At 36.5% G+C, this 23,634-nt stretch overlaps 1 protein-coding gene across 1 annotated transcript in view; it reads right to left on the reverse strand.

Annotated features, from left to right (window-relative positions):
• Nucleotides 1-1,377: 1,377 nt before the first annotated feature.
• LOC127437452 (AFG3-like protein 1) overlaps nucleotides 1,378-23,634 on the reverse strand; it is a 23,307-nt gene continuing 1,050 nt past the window's right edge. The window contains exons 3-16 of the mRNA XM_051692385.1: nucleotides 23,294-23,382; nucleotides 21,122-21,271; nucleotides 20,581-20,655; nucleotides 17,807-17,931; nucleotides 17,426-17,696; nucleotides 17,210-17,347; nucleotides 11,986-12,139; nucleotides 11,165-11,272; nucleotides 10,882-11,007; nucleotides 10,553-10,663; nucleotides 8,624-8,739; nucleotides 8,297-8,497; nucleotides 6,571-6,765; nucleotides 1,378-2,897 (exon numbers count right to left, since the gene is read on the reverse strand). Coding sequence (XP_051548345.1) covers nucleotides 2,673-2,897; nucleotides 6,571-6,765; nucleotides 8,297-8,497; nucleotides 8,624-8,739; nucleotides 10,553-10,663; nucleotides 10,882-11,007; nucleotides 11,165-11,272; nucleotides 11,986-12,139; nucleotides 17,210-17,347; nucleotides 17,426-17,696; nucleotides 17,807-17,931; nucleotides 20,581-20,655; nucleotides 21,122-21,271; nucleotides 23,294-23,382 — 2,084 coding nt within the window. The 3' untranslated portion in view covers nucleotides 1,378-2,672. The remainder of the gene's footprint in view (nucleotides 2,898-6,570; nucleotides 6,766-8,296; nucleotides 8,498-8,623; nucleotides 8,740-10,552; nucleotides 10,664-10,881; nucleotides 11,008-11,164; nucleotides 11,273-11,985; nucleotides 12,140-17,209; nucleotides 17,348-17,425; nucleotides 17,697-17,806; nucleotides 17,932-20,580; nucleotides 20,656-21,121; nucleotides 21,272-23,293; nucleotides 23,383-23,634) is intronic.

Here is a 23,634-nt window from a genome sequence, read left to right on the forward strand (position 1 = left end):
TAATCACATTTTCTTTTAGATCATGTGGACGGCCAGGTGCGTGTGCATCACTTACCTGGGGAAGAGATGGCAGCAGGATGCACTATGGGAAGAAGGCAGGCCAGCGGAGGCAGTGTGATGCTCTGGGCAATGTTCTGCTGGGAAACCTTGGGTTCTGGCATTCATGTGGATGTTACTTTGACACGTACCACCTACCTAAAGATTGTTGCAGACCACGTACACCCCTTCATGGCAACGGTATTCCCTGATGGCAGTGGCCTCTTTCAGCAGGATAATGCGCCCTGCCACACTGCAAACATTTTGCAGGAATGGTTTGAGGAACATGACAAAGAGTTCAAGATGTTGACTTGGCCTCCAAATTCCCCAGATCTCACTCCGATTGAGCATCTATGGGATGTGCTGGACCAACAAATCCGATTCGTAGAGGCCCCAACTCGCAACTTACAGGACTTAAAGGATCTGCTGCTAACGTCTTGGTGCCAGATACCACAGGACACCTTCAGAGGTCTCGTGGAGTCCATGCCTCGACGGGTCAGAGCCGTTTTGGCAGCACGAGGGGGACCTACACGATATTAGGCAGGTGGTTTTATGTTGTGGCTGATTGGTGTGTGTGTATATATATATATATATATATATATATATAAATATAATGTATATGTATATGTGTGTGTGTGTGCGTGTGAATACAAAACTATTGATTTACAGCTTTTGATAAATATAGAATTAATATATGTAATTGTTTTGGAAAATATTAAATATATTAAAATATATAAGTAGTTTGAGAGTGCATAGAGGCCGACTCGATTGTGGCATTCACAGCATATCATAGGAGCGGAGCTCTTTGGCACGCTTTGTTGGCTGCAATTATCTGATTGGTGGATCTTTGTCGTCAGAATCATGGGTAGTGTAGTTCTTCACATGAAATTCTGCAATTCAACACAATTAAAAAAAAAATGAAGTTGAAATAAAGCGGACAGATGGTTTAAACAAGAGCATATACGTCAGTTACACTTCAGTTAACAACTTCAGAACCCACGTTAGGTCTGTCTTTAAAGGTTTATAATTGTTAATAATCAATTCTCATATGAAAAAAAAAAAATATTAAAGGCCTTTTCCAGGACCACACTGGTGCACTCTATTGGTTCTTTATTAGATGGCCGTCGTAAATCATTATGATCCTACTTTCTCATGTCATGGCTTTGTTATAGTGTCAACATGGCATCTAAAAGAGAAAAATCTTTTTTTTGTGTGTGTGTGTGTCATGGTTAACATGTCCTTGCATTACTGAAAAGCATAAAATGTCAGTGTAGTGTATTGATTGTTTTAGTGAATATCATCCACTAGTCCTTAATTCAATAGACTCTAATTTGTCTAGTATCAATAAGAGGAACTTTTATTTTGACACCGTAATACATATTACTCAGTCAGCTTGCAGATAATAATGTCATTCTGGTCTAATACATTCTATTTTCACTGTTTAAAAATGTACAATATACATCAAATGGTTACTAATATGTGTACATGTATATGACTGAAACGACAAGTGCTAACAATTAGCTGAATTAAGAAAAATGAATAAAACCTGTCATCCACTAAAGAAACTGTACTCTCCTCTGCCACGTTGAAAGTTTATATCTCCACTCAACTCGAAAACTCTGGTTTCAAAATTATCTTTGATTTTCCCAGTCATAATTATGACTTGAGTGGTCATTCATGTGCAACTTCTGAGTAGGAAACTCTATTTACGATCATTCCGATAGCACATGAAGGCAGTATTAGCTACAAAAATGGCTCGTTCCAAAATCTGTGCTTTTGCACAAGAGACCAGCCACATTTACACATCAACAATATGTTTGGAGTTCAGAAACATAGCCTGTCCCGTCATGGGGAGGAAATAAGAAAGAGACTAGATATTAAATTGTTCCTAACACCAAAATAATGCAGGATTCACAAAGAGGCTGTTGTTGAAGGATGGAGCAGCGCAGACTATATTTGACCTGACAACAAACCTGCAACCCATGATGAGTAAGCATTATTTCTCTCTTCAAATGTGAAGAGGTTGGCTAATTATACCATTTACATAGAAGTCTGAAAATTAGAGCACCAAAAGTGGTCCAATTAATTGGACGAGTCAGAGAGAGAGGGTGAAAAATGGTCATGAAAAACTAAATTATGACTGTTTTTGGTACCTTGACTAACATTACGGGGGGAACTAAATGATTACAAAATTATTATATGACCCATTTAATTAAATAAGCACAATTTATATTTCAAAACTTTCTCAAAATGCACAAAGTAAATTTTTACATATATACAGATTGTTTTTTTTTTTTATCTTCCACCCCTATATACAGGAAGATAAGAGCAGAAAAAATACAGAGTTTAATTTAATAATGTAATATCAAAAAAGGAACCATAAAAAACAAAACTTAATTGTCAGTTGTTGATGAGTTTGGTGTACAGACATTAGTGCTGGGTGCAGTTAAGGCATTTCAAATTCAGTAGAAGTCTCTGCTTTGGGTTAACATGGAAAGTGAAATACAAACAGCAAAAAGAGTCAAGTTCATCCTCTCATTTCAAGCCAAGATAACAAACCCACCCTCCCCTCTAAGGTACCACTGGAAGGCAAGTGTCAGAGGCAGGTTGAGAGTTTTTCAAAGGTTGTGTTTAGTTCAAGAAGCCTGTTTCTCCTGTGATGCTGGTGTCTCCTCCTGGTTTTCGCCTCGCTGTTGGTTCCAGTCCTTTAACCCTTCTGGAAGAGTTGTGTCCTCTTCAAAGCTGCCTGTGCCCTCCACAAACTCCTCATATGTGGATTTCTCCTCGAATGGCCTGGGTCCAAGCAATTCAATCATATCAGCTTTGTCCAGAACTTCTTTTTCCAGTAGACGCTTACCAACCTTCACAAACAGAAATGCATATTTGCATCAACCAGATATTTAGTACAATTTTCAATTGCACCTGAGCTGATCATTCCTAATGGCAACTAAATATGTTTACTAAAGAACTTTTTAGCTTCACTTAATTTAAAGCTGTAAATCATATCATTGTGTGAACTAGTTTGAACTAAAATAGTACACAGCACAGTGACCTCAGCCAAACTGTGGAAGTGTAATGAAGGGATGTCCAAAGTTCCAGTACTAATAAGCATGTCACTGTATATTATGTTGTTATTATTAAATGAATGTTCTGGGTTCAATACAAGTTAAGCTTAATTAACAGCATTTGAGGCATTGTGTTGATTTCCACAAAATAATTTTGATTCGTCCCTATTTGCAGTTACAGTAAGCACTCACAATGGAAGTGTAAGGAAGCCAGTCTGTAAACACTAAAATAGACAGTTTCAAAAGTATAGCCATAAAATGTAAACATTAAACAAGTTAAAGGAATAGTTCTCTCAAAAATGAAAATTATCTCATTTACACACCGTCATGCCATCCCAGATATGTATGACTTACTTTCTTCTGCAGAATGCAAATAATGATTTTTAGAAGGATATTTCAGCTTTGTAGGTCTTTACAATGCAAGTGAATGGGTGCCAAAATGTTGATGCTCCAAAAAGCACATTAAGGCATCATAAAAGTAATCCATAAGAATCCAGTGGTTTAATCCATATCTTCTGAAGTAATGTGATAGGTGTGGGTGAGAAACAGATAAATATTTAAGTCCTTTTTGCTAGAAATGATTCTCCCTGCCAGTAGGGGGCGATATGCATGATGAATGTGAATCACCAAAAACACAAGAAGAAGAATGTGAAAGTGCAGCTTTATAGTAAAAAAAGACTTAAATATTGATCTGTTTCTCACCCACACTTATATCACTTCTGAAGACATTGATTTAACCACTGGAGTCATATGGATTACTTTTATGATGCCTTTATCTGCTTTTTGGAGCTTCAAAGTTTTGGTCATCATTCACTTGCATTGTATGGATCTACAGAGCTGAAATATTCTTCTAAAAATCATAATTTGTGTTCTGCAGAAGATAGAAAGTCATACTCAACTGAGATGGCATGATGGTGAGTAAATCATGCGAGAACTTTCATTTTTGGGTGAACTATCCCTTTAACATTATTTTAGTGTGATAAAATAGCTTACTAACCTTACCTGTGTAAAGTTATATTTAATATTACAACTTCATTGAAATGAAAACAAAATCCTGGCCCAATTTACTGTAACCACTTTTTTTTTATTATTAACGAAGGGTGTCTTTTTTTTGTGGTAATCAACATTATGCCACAAATACTTTTGATTGAGCTTAACTTGTATTGAACTAGGACTTGAAGAAATATTTACTTAATTGCAGAATAGCTGATTTAAATATTTAATTTGTTAATATTTATATTAATATTGAACTTTTATAGAAAACTGTATTTTCAATATCACAAGCCGCTTGTCCACCATCGGGTCGAACAGTTCTCATCGCAAAACTGTACCGTTCCGTGCCGATCCGGGCCAGTTGGCACAGTTACAGTTTCTTTTTCCACTATGGTGCAGTGACATCAGGAGACTGTACTTAACAGATCCGTCTGTTGGCGACGGCGTGAGAGGTAAACATTGAAGCAAGCGCACTATAGAGGAGGATGATCGCATATTCCAGTATTTAGGACTGCTTTTTTTCTGGTTTTACTCTGCTACCAAACAACAAAGACATGGACCATGTCGCAAAAATGAAAGCAAAGAGAAAAATGCGAGAGGTTTACCATCATTTGCCTAGGGCTTGTATTTACCACCGGACATGAACATGCAGGAAGGTACAAGTTCTCAGACTAGCTACACTGGCGGCCAAAAGTTTGGAATAATTTACAGATTTTGCTGTTTTGGAAGGAAATTGGTACTTTAATTCACCAAAGTGGCATTCAACTGATCACAAAGTATAGTCAGGACATTACTGATGTAAAAAACAGCACCATCACTATTTGAAAAAAGTCATTTTTTATCAAATCTAGACAGGCCCCATTTCCAGCAGCCATCACTCCAACATCTTATCCTTGAGTAATCATGTTAAATTGCTAATTTGGTACTAGAAAATCACTTGCCATTATATCAAACACAGTTGAAAGCTGTTTGGTTTGTTAGGGTTAGGTGGAGGCAAATGAGATTCGTCCCCCGCCACCCAGATTGAGGCGAGTTACTACACCACCACGAGGACTTAGAGCGCATTGGGTATCGGGCATTCCAAATTGGGGAGAAAAAAAAAAAAAAACCCTGAAGATTTCATACAAAGGTGTACACTACAGTCTTCAAAGACAAAGGACAACTGGCTCTAACAAGGACAGAAAGAGATGTGGAAGACCAGATGTACAACTAAACAAGAGGATAAGTACATCAGAGTCTCTAGTTTGAGAAATAGATGCTTCACATGTCCTCAGCTGACAGCTTCATTGAATTCTACCTGCTCAACACCAGTTTCATGTACAACAGTATAGAGAAGACTCAGGGGTGCAGGCCTTATGGGAAGAATTGCAAAGAAAAATCCACTTTTGAAACAGAAAAACACAAAGAAAAGGTTAGAGTGGGCAAAGAAACACAGACATTGGACAACAGATAATTGGAAAAGAGTGATATGGATCTTAACTCCATTGAGCTTTTGTGGGATCAGCTAGACTGTAACGTGTGTGAGAAGTGCCTGACAAGACAGTCACATCTATGGCAAGTGCTACAGGAAGCGTGGGGTGAAATGTCACCTGAGTATCTGGACAAACTGACAGCTAGAATGCCAAGGATCTGCAATGCTGTCCTTGCTGCACATGGAGGATTTTTGATGAGAACTCTTTGAAGTAGTTTAAGAAGTTCTAACATTTTTATTAATGTCCTGACTATACATTGTGATCAGTTGAATGCCACTTTGGTGAATAAAAGTACCAATTTCTTTCCATTAGAGCAAAATCTGTACATTATTCCAAACTTTTGGCCGCCAGTGTAAAAAGGATATTTATTGACAAAATATTATATACGTTTTATTTGAAAATAATATGAGAATATATTGATGTATTTTAAGTTTTAATGAGCTAGTAATCTACTTCCCTTACAAAAAAGGTGTGTAGAAAAAAAAATATAGGTTGTAGGTTAAACCATCATAATAAAATCATGAAGATACGCTAAAGCCATTCCACCAGCAAGGTTGAGAACAGTTGTGTATGGTTAGCTAACCATGCCGAGAACAGTTTATAATCATGCCGTGCTGAACCATGCTCAAGTGGAAATGCTACTGTAACCATTCCATACCATGCTCAGAACCGTTCGGCCCGATGGTGGAAAAGTGGCTATAGTTATTGCTGCAATATCAAAATGTGTAAAATTTCACTTGTATTGGTATCAATAACTGAAATTTTGGTATTGTGACATTGCAAATCTAAAAGGAAGAAATCATTAAGAAAAAGAATAGGACCAAGCACTGAACCCTGAGGCACACCAAACGCCACTAGCGTCACAAATCTGTTATAAATTTAAAGGCTGTTATAACGGCACCTACTAATGTTTAGCTAATTTAACAACACTTTAGCTTCACTTCAGCTATACATTTCAACATAGCAGTACATCTAGGTAATTACAGACTGTTAGTTGTTCTCACCATCTCCACCTGCTCTCGTTTCTCAGTGACGAGATCCAGAGTTCTCTTGTAGGCCCGGTCGACCAGCACTCTGACCTCTTCATCGATGAGTTCTGCTGTGGTCTCACTGTAGGGCTTCTCCAGAACCATCTCACCCTGTCGGGGGAGGTCAAATGACACCTGCCCCACTTTCTCACTCATGCCAAACTGCACAATCTTCAGGAGGAAAAAAAATTTAAAAGAGAGAAATTCAAGAAATCTTATAAAAGTGTAGGGTGGCGTGTAGTGTTTGGAAGTAATGTAGTTAAATAAATGTAGTGATGCAACTAACTTACTCAATTTTTTTAGTAGCATTACAGTAGTTCAGCTATTTTCACAATAGTGTAGCTTTTCCAGAAAAAAAGCTACATTTTCCAACAAGTAGAGCTGTAAATGCTACATTTTTCACATTGTATTGAGAACGCAGCAATGGAGATGACGGACTAATCAAACACGCTCACCTAAACCGTCCATTCTTTTTCATATATAGTGCTGGGAAATCCAAATAAAGTGAATCGTTTCTTTCGGAGAATTTAAGTAAATAAACTGGTTACAAGAAATGATTCCCTTACATACAGTGTTGGGAACTCCTATTCATTTTAGCAAGACTTTTTTCCCGGACGTTTCATGTAAACAAACTAGCTCACAAAAATGATTCACTGATTCACTTCACCCTTCACTGCAGCCTTAAGCCCAAACTATACTTCAGTCAGACGTGAACACAAAGCGTCTGCATACAGGGGATGTATGATGCAAATTTCATCATCAGCAGAGCGCTCGAACACTGAACGCATGCAGCCTGATTTTTCTAACCACGTGTGCTCTGAACGCACAGTATGCGCATGCGCCTTGAATTATTTGCACTAATTAGCAGGTCCACAAGGCAGCAACACTTACAGTTAAAAAGGGGGAGGGGGGAATGCATGCACACCCAACACTTCTACAACAGGTGATGGATCAAGGCAAAAAGCATTGAAATAAAACTGAAGTGGATCTGCACACTGTTTAATTATTCCCTTTTATTAATTTAAAATCCACAGCAACATTTCGATCTGAATGATCTTCGTCTGACACACATCAATAGGCAACACATCAATTAAGTACTTTTGTTTCAAGCAAACACTTCATTATTGTGAAGTCACTGATGTTTGTGAATCGTTTGTAATTGTGGGAGACTGATGTATGTTTTGCTGACTTATCTCTAATTAATTGTTCTCATTAAGTGAGATTGAGTGATCATGAGATAACTGACCCTGATTATTAACAGGTGAGCATAATAATGTGTTTGGATGTAACAAAAGTACTTAATTGATGTGTTGCCTATTGATGTGTGCCAGACGAAGATCATTCTGATCAAAAAGTTGCTGTTGTTTTTAAATGAATAAGAGGGAATTATTAAACCGTGTGCGGATCCACTTCAGTTTTATTTCAACACTTACAGTTAAGCCATTGCTGTTAAGTGTGATCCATGATTCTTGAGAGCTTAGTATGCCACAGAGCATGACAAAAAAAGAAAAAAAAAAGAAAAATGATTGGAACGACATGAGGGCGAGTTTATTTTAATCCTTTATCTTTAATGCCAGGTTTCCCCAAAGGGATTGACCCTGTAGCAAGTGTACTGTGGATCATTTTGGTGCTAACTGAATTGAAGTCATAATGTTACAGCCACATACATTTGCACTTAAACAAGCAGGCAGAATTTCTGTACCTGAGCATACGCAGACTGTGTGACCTTCTTAAGGTCGTCATGAGCTCCGGTGGTGATTCTGCTGAAAAACACCTGCTCTGCTACCCGTCCACCCAGCATCATACACATCCTGTCAAACAGCTGCTCACGCGTGTATAAATACTGCTCTCTGGGAAGGTACTGTGCATAACCCAAACCCTTCCCTCTGGGAATTATAGACACCTGGAACACAAAATCAAGGCAGGCTAATATAAGCAAAACAATATTTACAGATAAATTGTTAATGGATGAAAAACAAAATGAAATCAATTAAAAATTTTAGAATATAAATCTACATTAAAGCCTGACCTTGAGCAGTGGGTCAGCATGTTGGAGAAACCAGCCCACCACAGCATGTCCTGCCTCATGATACGCTACTGTCTTCTTCTCAGTGGGCTGTAAGACCTGTGTCTTCTTCTCCAGACCTGAAAGATAAGATCACAAAATATATCAATAACTAAAAAATTTAGGTTGAGGAATCAATGTTAATAACTGTAGAAATATGTTGAGGACAGCTGATGTGCAAAGCTGAGGAAACAAAGATGTGCAAAGTAGAGGAAACAATTTATCTAAATACAAGCTCTACTCTTAAGTTTATATGCCTACTTTGCATTGTCAATTTAGATGTAGATTGTGAAAAAGAATAGGACCAAGGACTGAACCCTGAAGCACACCACAGGTTACAGCTGACATCACTGAAATTACTGGCTTGGAAGTGATATTATATGGACTGTTTCAGTGAGAGAGAAGAGGAACACCATTTAAAGGCAGATCATTGCAATCCTATAAACTCTGGTGAGAATTAATATAATTTTGTAACTGCATTGATACAACATTTTGAGGTGCTTAAATACAAAAGGTCATGATAAGGACTGGGCAATACATTGATGTAATTTTGTTGACAAAATAATTCAAGCTTGAAGTACCACCTGTTTTCAGCAGGGGGCAGTAAGCGAAACTCCAACTGGATAGGCAACACACAGCTGTACAGACAACAAAGGTCATGTCTAGAAGGCATCCCTCTGACGTCAAGTTCTCGCACATGCGCATTGTATTATGATGCTATGGCGCTTTTTCCGCTAGCCTCTCAGCATATTAATTATGGAGAGCATTAAAAACTTCAATAATATATCATTATTACTATTATTACAGAGTGACTATTTACACTAGTTGTACATACCTGCCAAACAGTGCAGCTATTTGCACTTAAATAGTCTGGTGGAAACAAAGAAATTAAAGACAAACTGAATCCTTAAATGTCACTGCAATGGCTTAATGTGTAAGACCGGTAAGGAGGTGTTTTTTTCCATGCGGACGATCTGGGTTCAAATCTGCCTTTTGACCCAGTTTTCCCCATCCTGTTACCTGTTTCCACTCTTAATATTTTTATTTAATACTAAATAATAATAAATAAAATGAATATAAAATTGATTTCCTCGCAGTGATTTGGTCACAATGAAGATCAGAGATGAGTGACAGGTTTGATCCGGGTAAAATGACGGCATGCTCATGAACTGCTTTTAATTTTAATTTTAAAAACATCATATGTGTTAATTATACAGTAATAAGATGGCAACATATGTGCCGCAGTGATGTTCTTGGGGAAATGTATGACATGCATGCAGCAATGAAAAAGGAGGAAATATAGTAGACACTATTCTTTTTTTCTTTTTTTCTCCCCTTTTCTCCCCAATTTGGCATGCCCAATTCCCACTACTTAGTAGGTCCTCGTGGTGGCACGGTTACTCACCTCAATCCGGGTGGCGGAGGACAAGTCCCAGTTGCCTCTGCTTCTGAGACCGTCAGTCTGCGCATCTTATCACGTGGCTCGCTGTGCATGACACCGCGGAGACTCATGCTACTCTCCGCAATCCACGCACAACTTACCACACACCCAATTGAGAGCGAGAACCACTAATCGCAACCACAAGGAGGTTACCCCATGTGACTCTACCCTCCCTAGCAACCGGGCCAATTTGGTTGCTTAAGAGACCTGTTTGGAGTCACTCAGCACACCCTGGATTCGAACTCGTGACTCCAGGGGTGGTAGTCAGCATCAATACTCGCTGAGCTACCCAGGCCCCCAGTAGACACTATTCTTAATTCGTTGTGCAAAACAACAAAAACTTTTACTTTTTACCTTTTTTTTCTTTTTACATAGACAAAGGATATAATTTTGAAACAAGAAAATTTCTTTGAAAACTCATTCCAGGATGAGCCATGAGCTCTCTCATTTACCTCCAATAACTCTGTCGATGGCCTGCTCGAAGTGCTTCACGTTGATGAATTCATTCAGATGTCTGGCAGCAATGAGAGCAGCTTCATTACACACATTTGCAATATCAGCACCTGCGGGAGAAAAATTTAGCCAGCGTCTTTTTATAGCAATATCATAGTAACACTATGGGTACACTTATGATTACTTTATTATCATCTACACCAGCCTACAAAAAAACATGAATTTCAAACTGTATAATTACAATAATTATCATACAATGTATAATTACCCTGCTTTGCCATGCACATGTATTCCGTACAATAAGAAAATTAGCGTCTAACTAAATCACCAGTGAATCCAGGTGTAGCAGCGGCCATCTTTCTTGCAATTCCATCAGGGTCCAGACCGGGGTTCAGTTTGAGGGGCCGCAGGTGCACTTTAAATATGGACGCTCGACCCTTAATATCAGGAGGCCCTGAAAGATTAACAAAACACAAATCTCTAACACTTTTGGTTTCTAATTAAACATTTTGGTTGTAAGCATTAGGTATTGCTGCATGTGTATATCAAATTATATTGTTAAACACTACATGACCAAATTTATAAAAAGTAAGGGGGTTTGAATTTCAAACCTATGTAAATCTGCCTGTCGAATCTTCCTGGTCGCATCAATGCAGGATCAAGTATGTCAGGCCTGTTAGTACCAGCTAGGACTACAACATTTGTACTAGTATTGAAACCTGTGAAAGCAAATGAAAAAAAAAACTTTTGATTATGGCATCTTAATAAAACAATGAGTGTACAGATTATGGATACTACAAATACTGCTATGCGTTTACAGTTTCCATCAACAAGAAACAGCATTTGCAACCCTATTTTTCTCCATAATGGAAATTATGTGCAATGCGAAAAAAAATTAAGGCAGGAATTGATTTGATCATGAAAAGTTGGCATTCCATACCATAATGGAGGCAGACCTGAATGCGAGTTTGCAGTGCATTGTGTGCTCTGCTGGCACCCACTTTTTTTTTTAACCTGGACAAGGAGGCTGACGGCCAAATTCACCATCAAAAGGCATTTCCACCTATCCCAATTCTTCTTATTCAAATCTATCGCTATTTTGTATTATTGCCATAACCTTTAATACGTTAACTGCCATTTAAATAATGTGTTACTGCTGGCAACATTTTATAAAGGCTGCATCACCTAAAACAGTTGCCTAAATATCTATTTGACCATCGGTTAATATTATTTCTAACATAAATGACATTAGGTGAAGTTGTTTTAAAGATTATTTGAATATGAAGACATTGTTTTTCTCTGTAACAAAAGTGCACTGATGAATTGTCCACAGTAAGCCCAAGAACTGAAAGTAAATTTGGTTGATTTAATGTTGATTTTAACTTCATTTACATGAACTCTTGATCCACCCTCATGACCTTTGACATCTTACCGTCCATCTCCACCAATAACTGATTGAGGGTGTTTTCCTGTTCACTCTGACCACCGAAATTCCCACCGCCCCTCTTCCTCCCCACAGCATCTATTTCATCGATAAAGAGGATGCAGGGCGCGTTCTTCCTCGCCATGGCAAACATGTCCCTCACCTACAATAACCAAAAACAGTTGGCCGATTTTTCATTCTGGGGCACTTTTTTACTTCTGAAAGCTTTGAATTTATTTATTTTTTTATCTTCTTCAAACAAAGGGTGCTTTAACTCTTTCACTGATTATTGACTGCTTGGACCGAACCAGAGTGCATTACGACTGCGTTCATATCAGCAGTGAACCGTACTAGAGTTTACATGAACCGTACCCCAGACCACCTTTTCAAGCGGACTCGGGTGCGGTTCACAGGTGCGCACCTTAATTCAAAAGACAGCGTTCACATAATCCAAACGAACTGAACTTTGGAGTCAAATGAACATGGGTGCGTACCAAAAGTGTTTGTGTAAGGGCACCCTAAGTTTAATCTGTTACACTGTTTATCACATGATATGAAGATACTGAAGATCGTTCTAGTGGATTTTGGTATAATATGTGGTAGAAGTTTTTATATTGTGTGATAGTAAAAATTGGATCTTGCAAGCAATTCAGATTGAACTTAATTTACTTACTAAAAAAAAAAAAAATGGTTTGCTAATGGCACCTAATTATCAGATCATGATGGAAAAAAATCTTAAAATGACTAACATTTCTGGTCTTCAAACTGTCACTTGTCATTTACATCATGATCAAATATTAAATGTTTTTTTGTTCATTAAAATGCTTGGGGTGATGTTGATGACAGCAATATTGCGACCAGCGATTCTTTGGCATAAAAATATTCAAATTGAACACAAATATCAAAAAGTTCTTAAGAAAAAGGGCAAAGTGGAATTTCTAATTTTTAACATGAGTAATACATTTATTATAGAGGGAAGGTTAAAAAGTCTGGGTAGGGTACAAACTAGAGGTAGACCGTTATATTGATTTTACCAATTTATCAGTATGGATTGTTGCTTTTAATATACTCATTGTTTCTTGTAGAGATAGAATGATATATTTTATGTTATACAACAAAAATCGATGCCGATAGTTTTTTTTTATGTATTTTTTTATTCCACTGTGGCTGGCGCTGGGGGTTTCCACAGTTAAAACGACTTGGTTCTGCAGTATAACAGCGGCCTCTAGAGGTGAAATAAAAACAAATCACTGACACCATGTAGAGATTTACTGTATTTAAATTTGTCTTCATTGACAATATTCATCCATATTTTTATCCTTTGCATTTAGTTATTTTGATTAGATAATCAAGTGTTTAAAATTGAAGCGAAGTCATTCAAAGAAACATTTGACATTATGAAAACATGCTCCATTAGCACATACATTGTGTCCTCAACTTATGTATCTACACCGATCAGCCACAACATGGCTGAAAATCCCAGGAGATCAGCAGTTACAGAAATACTCAAACCAGCCTATCTGCACCAACAAACATGCCACATTCCAAATCATTGAGATCACATTTTTTCCCCATTCTGATGGTTGATGTGAACATTAACTGAAGCTCCTGGCCCTTATCTGCATGATTTTATGCACTGCACTGCTGCCACACGATTGGCTGATTAGATAATCGCATGGATGGTTGTTGGTGCCAGACGGGCTGGTTTGAGTATTTCTGTAACTGCTGATCTCCTGGGATTTTCACACACAACAGTCTCTAGAATTTACTCAGAACGGTGCCAAAAACAAAAAACATCCAGTGAGCGGCAGTTCTGCGGATGGAAACGCCTTGTTGATGAGAGAGGTCAACAGAGAATGGCCAGACTGGTTCAAACTGACACTACCCTTCATGCAGTATTTTGGTGAATACTTACAGTACATATAAAGAAACTGTAATAGAAATCATGTGTTAGTCTGTTACCATCACTATTTATGGACTAATGCACAATTTTTAATATGAAATGTATAATTATTGAACGTTTATTTATATAACCTTTATTGATTGTTGAGCACATGTTGATTTTGACTGACAGACGTTTTCCAAGAGAAAAGGAAAAAAGTTTGTTTTATACAGTACTGTGATGTTTCACAAAAGCATTTGTCTTAAGATGGTTATTTATATCTTCAGCTTTAGTGTGTCAATAGGAAATATAAATGTTATATAAGTGCCTAAAACTTTTGCAGAGTACTGTATATTATTTTACCATAATACCGGATATTGATGACTGAATTATGACAATTATGAAGCGATCACTGATTTGCTTTGATTTAAGGCTTGTTAATAGTTAGAAGTCCTGTGTTATGCACCAAATCTGTATTTTTTTCTGGTTATTATTGGGATTTTGCACAATCTAATCTTGTAGCCTCTGTGTCAGTGCCCGTAACAGTAAAGCAAAAGTCTTAGGCACATAAGATGTTTCACAAAAACATTTGTCTTAAGATGATTAGTGTCAATAGGAAATATAAATGTTAGACTCCCAAACATTACTTTTGCAAATAGAAAAGATTAGAATAGAAGAACAGGGAGCCCTGCAACAGATGGCATGGCCCACACAAAGCACCCCACTGGACATTGTGTCAGTCTGAGATTGCATAAAAGACAGAAGTAATTGAGATTAAATAGACAGAAGAACTGTGGTGAATTCTCCAAGAAGCTTGGAACATCCTATCTGCCAACAACCAAGAAAAACTGTGTCCAGGTGTACCTAGGAGAATTGGTGCTGTTTTAAAGGCAAAGGTGGTCACACCGAATATTGATGTAGCTTTTTTATGTTTACTGGACTTTGTATGACATTAAGTGATAAATGAAAACTATTTATTTCATTATATTTGAAGACATCCTCACTATGCAACATTTTTCACAAGTGCCTAAAACTTTTGCACAGTACTGTGTATATATATATATATATATATATATATATATATATTTACACACACACTACCGGTCAAAAGTTTTGAAACACTTACTCATTCTTTATTATAATTTTTTTTTTTCACATTTTAGAATAATAGTAAAGTCATCAAAACTATGGAATAACAGAAATGGAACTATGGGAATTATGCTGATTAAACAAAATCCAAAATAAATCAAAACTGTTATATTTTAGCATCTTCAAAGTAGTCACCCTTTGCCTAGAATTTGCAGACATGTACTCTTGACATTTTCTCAACCAACTTCTTGAGGTATCACCCTGGGATGCTTTTTAAACAGTATTGAAGGAGTTCCCATCTATGTTGGGCACTTATTGGCTGCTTTTCTTTATTATTTGGTCCAAGTCATCAATTTCAAAAACTTTTTTTTTTAATTTTTATTAAATTTTTGTTTTATAATGAAATAAATTAATATGATGGCACAATTATATTTTTGTCTACAAAACTAATTTCAAACATTTAAGCATACGCCTTCAGATCAAAAGATTTTTAAGATCATGAGAAACATTTCAGTCAAGTGTTTCAAAACATTTAACCTGTAGCGTATATATATATTAGGGATGTGCGAGACTAGTCGACTAAACTGTTCTGATGCTGCTAGTCGACACTGGAATTACTAGTCGGTTAATATTTCCCCCATTAAACTGATGATAATTTTAACACATTTACGTTTGGCTTTATATTTTTTCAGAGGCTGCACTTAAATTACTGTCATACTAATGTTACGTATTTTAAATAGAATTAATAAAACGAGGATTTCTGGAGCAGATACTGAGTTTAATTTCACCTGAGGCTGCACGTTTCTTCCCTCTCTCACTCGTGTCGCACGCAGGAAAATGTTCTCTCGCTAGACAAGAAAACTCAGCAAAGTAGTAATGAAATCACTTCGGTGGTGCGGGAACTGGGAAAAGTCCCTAAGGATGTTTTAACATTTGAGTCTTCTTTAAATCTGTGCATGCTTGTACATTATTTTTCCGCTGTTCAGGCTTTTTCAAGCGCAAGATAGCCACCTCAGGTGAGTCAAGTCCCGTCTTTCACCGGACCATGTCGACGTGTTAATTTTACTCATCCAAAAATTTATGCTTTTGAGTAAGTAGCCTAGAAAATAACTGTTTTAGATTAGGTATGCCATTTTTTTTTAATCTGCTGATAAATAAGGCTATTTTCAACGAGGTGCAGACTACTTAACGTGTTAAACTATCTTTTATTCTGTGTGCACATCATGTTTAGAATACATTAGGTTTATTAGGCTACATCACAGGCCTATTTTTCTCTATCCTATAGCTACTTTTTTTTTTTTTACATAGTAACTGTTATTGGTTAACGTTCTTTAATGAACAGCTGTCATATTAGATCAATGGCTAATGCACGACTGCACGTCGTGAAATACGCGCAACTTTTCAAGTTTTTTTTCTCTCTCATAGATTTGACTTAGTCTACCTGTTAATTGTTTTCAACAATGTCCTGACTGTTTTAATATGTTAAGTAACTTTTACTTGGTGATTTCCGTTTAGAACAGGCTTTTAGGGTTGCTCCATTGGTCCTGCATTCAATTGTTTTAAATAAATATGCCTGTTAAATATTCGCTAACATTGATTCAGTGAATGTGTTGCATGTTCTATATTTAATGTACAATGATCATAATGCAAGGCGAGCACGTCGCAGATAAATGCTCCTTTTCAGTGGAATTTAGCATCGGATAAGGAATAGATTAAGTATTTTAAATGGGTCCCATAAAAAACATTATTTTTTATTTTTATTTTTATTTTTTTACTGTTTTCTGAAGGTTGGTTTCTCTTTAGACTAGTTGACTAGTCGGTTACAAAACTTCTGTTTAAACGACAGTCAAATTAGTCGTAGCGCACATCCCTTATATATATATATATTTTTTTTCATTCAATACACCAAGTTTGTTACCGGTCTCTGCAAAATCCACTATCGATCGAACTCTAACACAAACCAACATAGTGAAATTCTGGCAAACATTTCAAAATTCTTAAAAATTAGGAAAATCGTAATTAAAGAGACACAACAAATAACTTAAAAGCTATAATAATCCATCATTTAAAACTCTAATGATCGTTTTCTCAACGAGTGGACAGAAAAGTTCCACTAACTGAAGAATCACACAGTTATGAAAATAGTTGTGGGTAATAAATATGATACCTTTTTTCTATGCAAGTTTTCAACTTTGAAGATAACCATGTTTATACTGTTGAGTTTTTTATTTTGAAACACACAAGTGAAATAATCAGACTCACCCTGGCTGGACCAACACCAACAAACATCTCGAGAAACTCTGAGCCGTTGACTGTGATGAAAGGAACGTTAGCCTCTCCAGCTGTAGCTTTAGCGAGCAGCGTCTTTCCTGTACCCGGAGGACCGGACAACACAGCACCCTGAAATATAGACAGAAGATTATAATGACTTTCTGCTAATGGCCACCAACAATCTTCTATACTTCAGTCAGATCATACCTTAGGGATCTTTGCACCCAAGTCCTGGTATTGTTGTGGGTTCTTGAGGAAATTTACAAACTCCATGATCTCCACTTTGGCCTCTTCACATCCAGCCACATCTTTAAACTTCACTTCTATACTGTCCTTCATCATCTTGGCGGTTGATTCGCTCATGCTGAAGGGCCCGCCCCTTCCTCCACCCATCCCTCCTCCCATTGGTCCACGCCGCAGGGTGAAAAGTAAGAAGCCAATCAGCAGAAGGGTTGGAATGAAGCTCATTAGAAAAGACCTAGAGAGAAAGATAAAATTGAGGGAAAACCACTAAAAACTGCTCGGAACACCTTAGCAATGAAATATATATGGTTTTAAATAATACTGAGTCATATCTCAGAGACTCACCCATCACTCTCTGAGGTGTACACCACTGCTGCTCTATGAGATGGTTCTAAACCCAGCTCATAATGTGCAGCTTCCAGATTCCTCTCAAATGCGTCCACACTGCCAATATTAAACCACACATAACTCTGCAAGAAAACAAGTTCATATCAATGTCAAACCACAAAGCTATACACTACCCATTCAATTACATTTAGCAACACATTTATAAGTAAACTAATGTGCTTATGAGATGATAGTGTTCATGATGAATGACATCAGTCAGAAAGTTCCCTTAAGAAATAGTTCATCCAAAAATAAAAGTGTCATCATTTGCTCATCATCATATCATTTTAAAGTTGATTATTCTTAATAGTGCATTTTTGGACTCACAAAAAAAAAAAAATGAAGATTTTGACATTATTGTTTTAATGTGAATAAATACAGGTACTAGGGTTGTAAAAATGCATCGATGCAGCAGGCAAAAAAAAAAATGCAATGCACTGATCATGGAATTTAAGAATCGATTATCATTTCAATATTAATAGCCAATGTGATAAAGATACCGTCCCAGATTACACAAGCCTTCTCGCAACAGACATGGAGCATGCAAGATTGAAAGGGAAAAAAGCGCACTTTAAATTAAGAAGGTTCATGCTGCTGTGTTCACTTCTTGCGGCCGTACATAAGATAAGCGACAAACAGATGCAACCAAGTGTGGCTTTCTGTGTCCTTATTCATAACTGTTTGCGTCCATTTGACCAAAATTAGTTAACTGTTGTCGCTTTCCCCTCTGACTCTATTTTCGTGCCAGCGCAATTGGGCGTGGGTGGGAGTGTTTGCACTATCTGTGGGTGTATGCTCGCAAACTATGGGTGCGCAAACTTAATGAAGAGGCGCAAAGTGCAATTTGCTATTTTCCTGAGAAATACTGTGTCATTGTGCTAAGACATAATAGAACCTCGTCTAATCTCAGCACAAAGTCTAAATTCAGTTCCTTCATTTGCAGTTTGGAGATTCCACCAGCAGGTGGCAATAATGTCCAAACTCTGAAAATATAGTGGAACATCAAATTATGTCCCTGACAATCAGAGTTGTAGCCATCTTATATGAAACAAAAATTATGAGATTTGTGTTCAACTATCTATATGTCATGGTTTATTTTCAATCATTATTATTATGTTTATATTTACAATTGTATTTATGATCTAATTTGTATTTGGCATTTTTCACCTGTTGTCGTAGAGTGATTTTTATGTCACTGCAAAAGAGGCAGATGGAAGAATGGATTTGTGGAGGTGGTTATAAATTTTTTTTTTTTTTTGAACACTTAGTTATTTTAATTACATTTTAGTTTTGTGTGAAATTTGTGTTTCAATAAATTAATATAATTTTTAAAATAAAATTGACTTGTAGGAGTGAAATGCGTGCGCAAAAATAACATCCCTCGATCCACAGCCTAACCTGAAATGTTGATAGAATCACTGTTAATACTAGTCGTAATTTGTGTGCCAGTAGATCAATTTGATTATTAATACTAGCATTTGGGGGCCTGGGTAGCTCAGCGAGTATTGACGCTGACTACCACCCCTGGAGTCTCATGGGGTAACCTCCTCATGGTCGCTATAATGTGTGGTTATCACTCTCGATGGGGCACGGGGTGAGTTGTACGTGGATGCCGCAGAGAATAGCATGAAGCCTACACACGCACTATGTCTCTGTGGTAACAAGCTCAACAAGCCACGTGATAAGATGCGCGGACTGACGGTCTCAGACGTGGAGGCAACTGAGATTCATCCTCCGCCACCTGGATTGATGCGAGTCACTACGCCACCACGAGGACTTAGAGCGCATTGGGAATTGGGCATTCCAAATTGGGGAGAAAAAATAAAATAAAAATAAAAAATAATAATAATACTTGCATTTAACAGAGCCTACATTCAAGACCTGAAGAGAACCACATTTTCCATGCATATAAAAGGAACATGTCACTGTCATAGAATTACACCTGACTTTCAACAAGGATGCAGTGAATGCACAAAAGAAGTCTATAATTCATTGCATACTATCCATTTACACTAGCAACTTCTTATGAATGTGCTGTCTCTGTTTATATCGCTGGTGCTTGAGGGAATGGACTATATAATAGGACGCAGATGCTGTAATAACCAGAGAAGAATCTCCGAATTAAATTGCACTTGACAGCCCATTAGCTCTTTTCACCAGACCCACTTGTGCCTAAATTTAGCGCATTTTTGCACGAAAATACCAAAACTTGATGGCCATTTCCATTGACTTGATCACTCGTTCACTCATTCTCTTTATAGTAATATTAGGGAATATTAAGACTGTTCTGAAAGGAACTAACCAGTTAAAAGCTAAATGCCAGATAATTAAATACACCTCTGATTGGTCAATGACACATGGCAGCTGCGAAAAGACAAAACATTTTATCTTGTGCGGTGTGTGCCGCAAGTAGTCCTGCATGATAATGATGTAGAATTCTAGTGAACACTTAAAATGTAGAGCACATACAGAGTTATATAGTCTAGTTTTATGGTGCTTTTTTGTTCTTTTTGGTGCTCCAGTCCTATTCACTTGCATTGTATAGAAAACAGGAGTGTGAATATTCTTGTGTGTGTGTGTTACACAGAAAAAAAAGTGTCATACGAGGTTGAAACAACATTAGAGAATGATGACAATTTTCATTTTTGGGTAAACTATCCATTTAATCATGTTTTAATTCACAAGTAATAATTGAAACAAACATAATACTGAATTAAATCATGGTAACTTACTCCTTCAGAATTGTCAGCCTCAGGTATCAGAATGACCCTGACAAACTGTTTGTTCACAACCTCTAAACGGTCGACCTGTACAGAGAAAAGACAGTTTCAGCGCAGAAAATAAAGACAAAAGCAGTTCATCGTGTGTGTTTATGATCGAGAAAAAGAGTGCACAACACTGCCATATTCTTCAAAGTTAACGCCATGAACAGATCCCACAATATATACCCCATTGAGTTGTTAAATGGCATTCAGGTCTCACTATTTTTATTCACTGACATCACAACATAAAACAAAAATATATAATAATCTGTCATTTTTGCAACCAGTACGCAAGTATTGCCGATTGGGTCACACAAGTGGAAATGGATGGACTAATTACCAAGTAAACAACTTACAATTTGAAATTACTTCTGAGTGAGGGGGTTTTCTGTGTGCACTCATTTCGGTTAAATTAAAGCTACACCTCCATTCCTCTGACTTTCATGACATCTGCTGTGATTATCACTGTATCATAGATCTCCTTCCAGTAAATCACAGATATCTTTCTCACCAGCCCTCTGCCCAGGTAGCGATGGACAAAATCCTTCCATGTGATCTCTCTCCCTGGATCTCTGAGGTACAGGTACAGCAGAACTGAAGCTACACCTCCCGCTGTGATCAAAATATACAGAAAGTCTTTATCGTCCCACGGTACATCTCCCTGAGACATAGGGCGAAAGCATACATTTTAGATCATACGTCTATAAAGACATACTGTATATAAATCAGATCATACTTATCAGATGTTTCAAGTATACAATTCCATTCCAACTACATTAGAACTTAATGCCAACTCATTTAAATAGATGACCTATGTCAGGGTCACATTTCTCCCCAATTATCTCCCCCAAACAAAATACAAAATGCAGAAAGAAAATTAATCATAATTTTAGAAGGATTAAGGTTTCTTTCATTAACATGGCCCAGATTCCATTACTGTAAAAAAAAAAAAAAAAATCACATTCTTTTTATTTTAATTCAGTAATAAAAATCATCCTGTCTAGATATAATGGTCTTTTCAATTAAATTCAGCATAAATTGATGAATTAATGATAAATTAATTATTTATACCAACAATTTTCCTTTAAAAATATGCTTTACATTTTAAATAATGAGAATGAGATTTTTTTCAGCATTCCGGTAATGAAAACAAAATATCTTACATTACGGTAATGACTATAAGATTTTTCTGCATTACGTTACAGTTTTTTAGCATTTTGGTAATGAGGATTTTTGCATAACGGTAATGAGTATGACAATTTTGTACTTTACAGTTATGACAATGAGATTTTTCGCATTATGTAATGACTAAGATTGTTCTGCATTACAGTAAAGTTTTTTAGCATTATGGTACCTTAATTAGAATGAGGATTTCTGCATTATGGTAATTAATATGAATTTTTTTTCCATTACAGTAGTGAAAGGTAGATTTTTTTGCATTACGGTAATGACTAAGATTATTTTGCATTGTGTTAAAAAGAATTTGCATTATGGAAAACAGAATTAGGCTTTGACATTATGGTAATGACTATAAGATTGTTCTGCATTACAGTAAATATATTTTTGGCATTATGAGTAATGAGAATAAAGATTTATGCATTACAGTAAAGATTTTTTTTTTGCATTATGGTAATGAGAATGAGGATTTCTGCATTGCAGTAATGAGTATGACATTTTATCACATTACAATAATGAAAATTAGATTTTTCGCATTATGGAAATGATTAAGATTGTTCTGCATTATGATAAAGATATTTTTAGCATTATTATAATAACAATGAACATTTTTCAAATAACAGTATTGACTATAAGATTGTTCTGCATTAGGGTAAAGATATTTTTAGCATTATGAGTAATAAAAATGAGGATTTATGCATTATGGTAATAAGTATGACATTTTATCACATTACAATAATGAAAATTAGATTTTTTTTTGCATTACGGTAATGAATACAAGATTGTATTTGCGTTATGATAAATATATTTTTAGCATTAAGGTAACAACAATGAAGATTTTCATAGTATGGAAATGACTAAAAGATTGTTCTGCATTACGGTAAAGATATTTTTAGTATTATGAGTAATGAGAATTAGGATTTATGCATTATGGTAATGAGTATGACATTTCATCACATTACAGTAATAAAAGTGTGATTTTTTTGCATTACGGTAATGACTTTTAGATTGTTTTTGCATTATGATAAAGATATTTTTAGCATTAAGGTAACCACAATGAGGATTTTTCATAGTATGGTAATGATTAAGATTGTTCCGCATTACAGTAAAAAAAAATATATATATACAATAATGAAAATCAGAATTTTTGCATTACGGTAATAACTAAGATTGATTTTGTATTATGATGAAGATATTTTTAGCATTATGAGTCATAAGAATGAGGATTTTTACACACAGTGATGAGTATGAAATTTTTCACATCTCAGTAACGAAAATTAGATTTTTTACATTACAGAAGGCTACTGTCTAAATGAGGGAGGGAGGTTAAAAGGCTATAAATTTGCCTGAAAAAACTCACAATGAATGCCTCTTAAAAATGATTTCATTTTCTGCATGCAAATAAAATTTCTTTGGTGAAATACGACCCGAATAAGTTCTTCTTTCGTGAAGCTGTTGTGAACCAGAAGCAGGTTTAATATTCTTAAAGGAAGTTATCAGAACGTACCTGTAGTAATCGACTCTTCCAGTCTTTCCTCCCTCCTTTTCTTCCTCTTCCTCCTCCGGGACGATGTTCTGGTCCGGTTGGTTTACCATCTGATGGTTACAAGGTCCAGACAGTGAGTGCCAAATTTCAGTGCCAAAGTCAGAGTGAAAACCTGTTCTGGCTATACACCGATCAGCCACAACATTAAAACTCTGCCTAATATTGTGTTGGTCCCTCTCGTGCCGCCAAAACAGCGCCAACCTGTATCTCAGAATAGCATTCTCACTGGCTTATAAGATAATCGCATGGATGGTTGTTGGTGCCAGATGGGCTGGTTTGAGTATTTCTGTAACTGCTGATCT

The sequence above is a fragment of the Myxocyprinus asiaticus genome, chromosome 48, assembly GCF_019703515.2.
Source record: "Myxocyprinus asiaticus isolate MX2 ecotype Aquarium Trade chromosome 48, UBuf_Myxa_2, whole genome shotgun sequence".
Taxonomy (NCBI): domain Eukaryota; kingdom Metazoa; phylum Chordata; class Actinopteri; order Cypriniformes; family Catostomidae; genus Myxocyprinus; species Myxocyprinus asiaticus.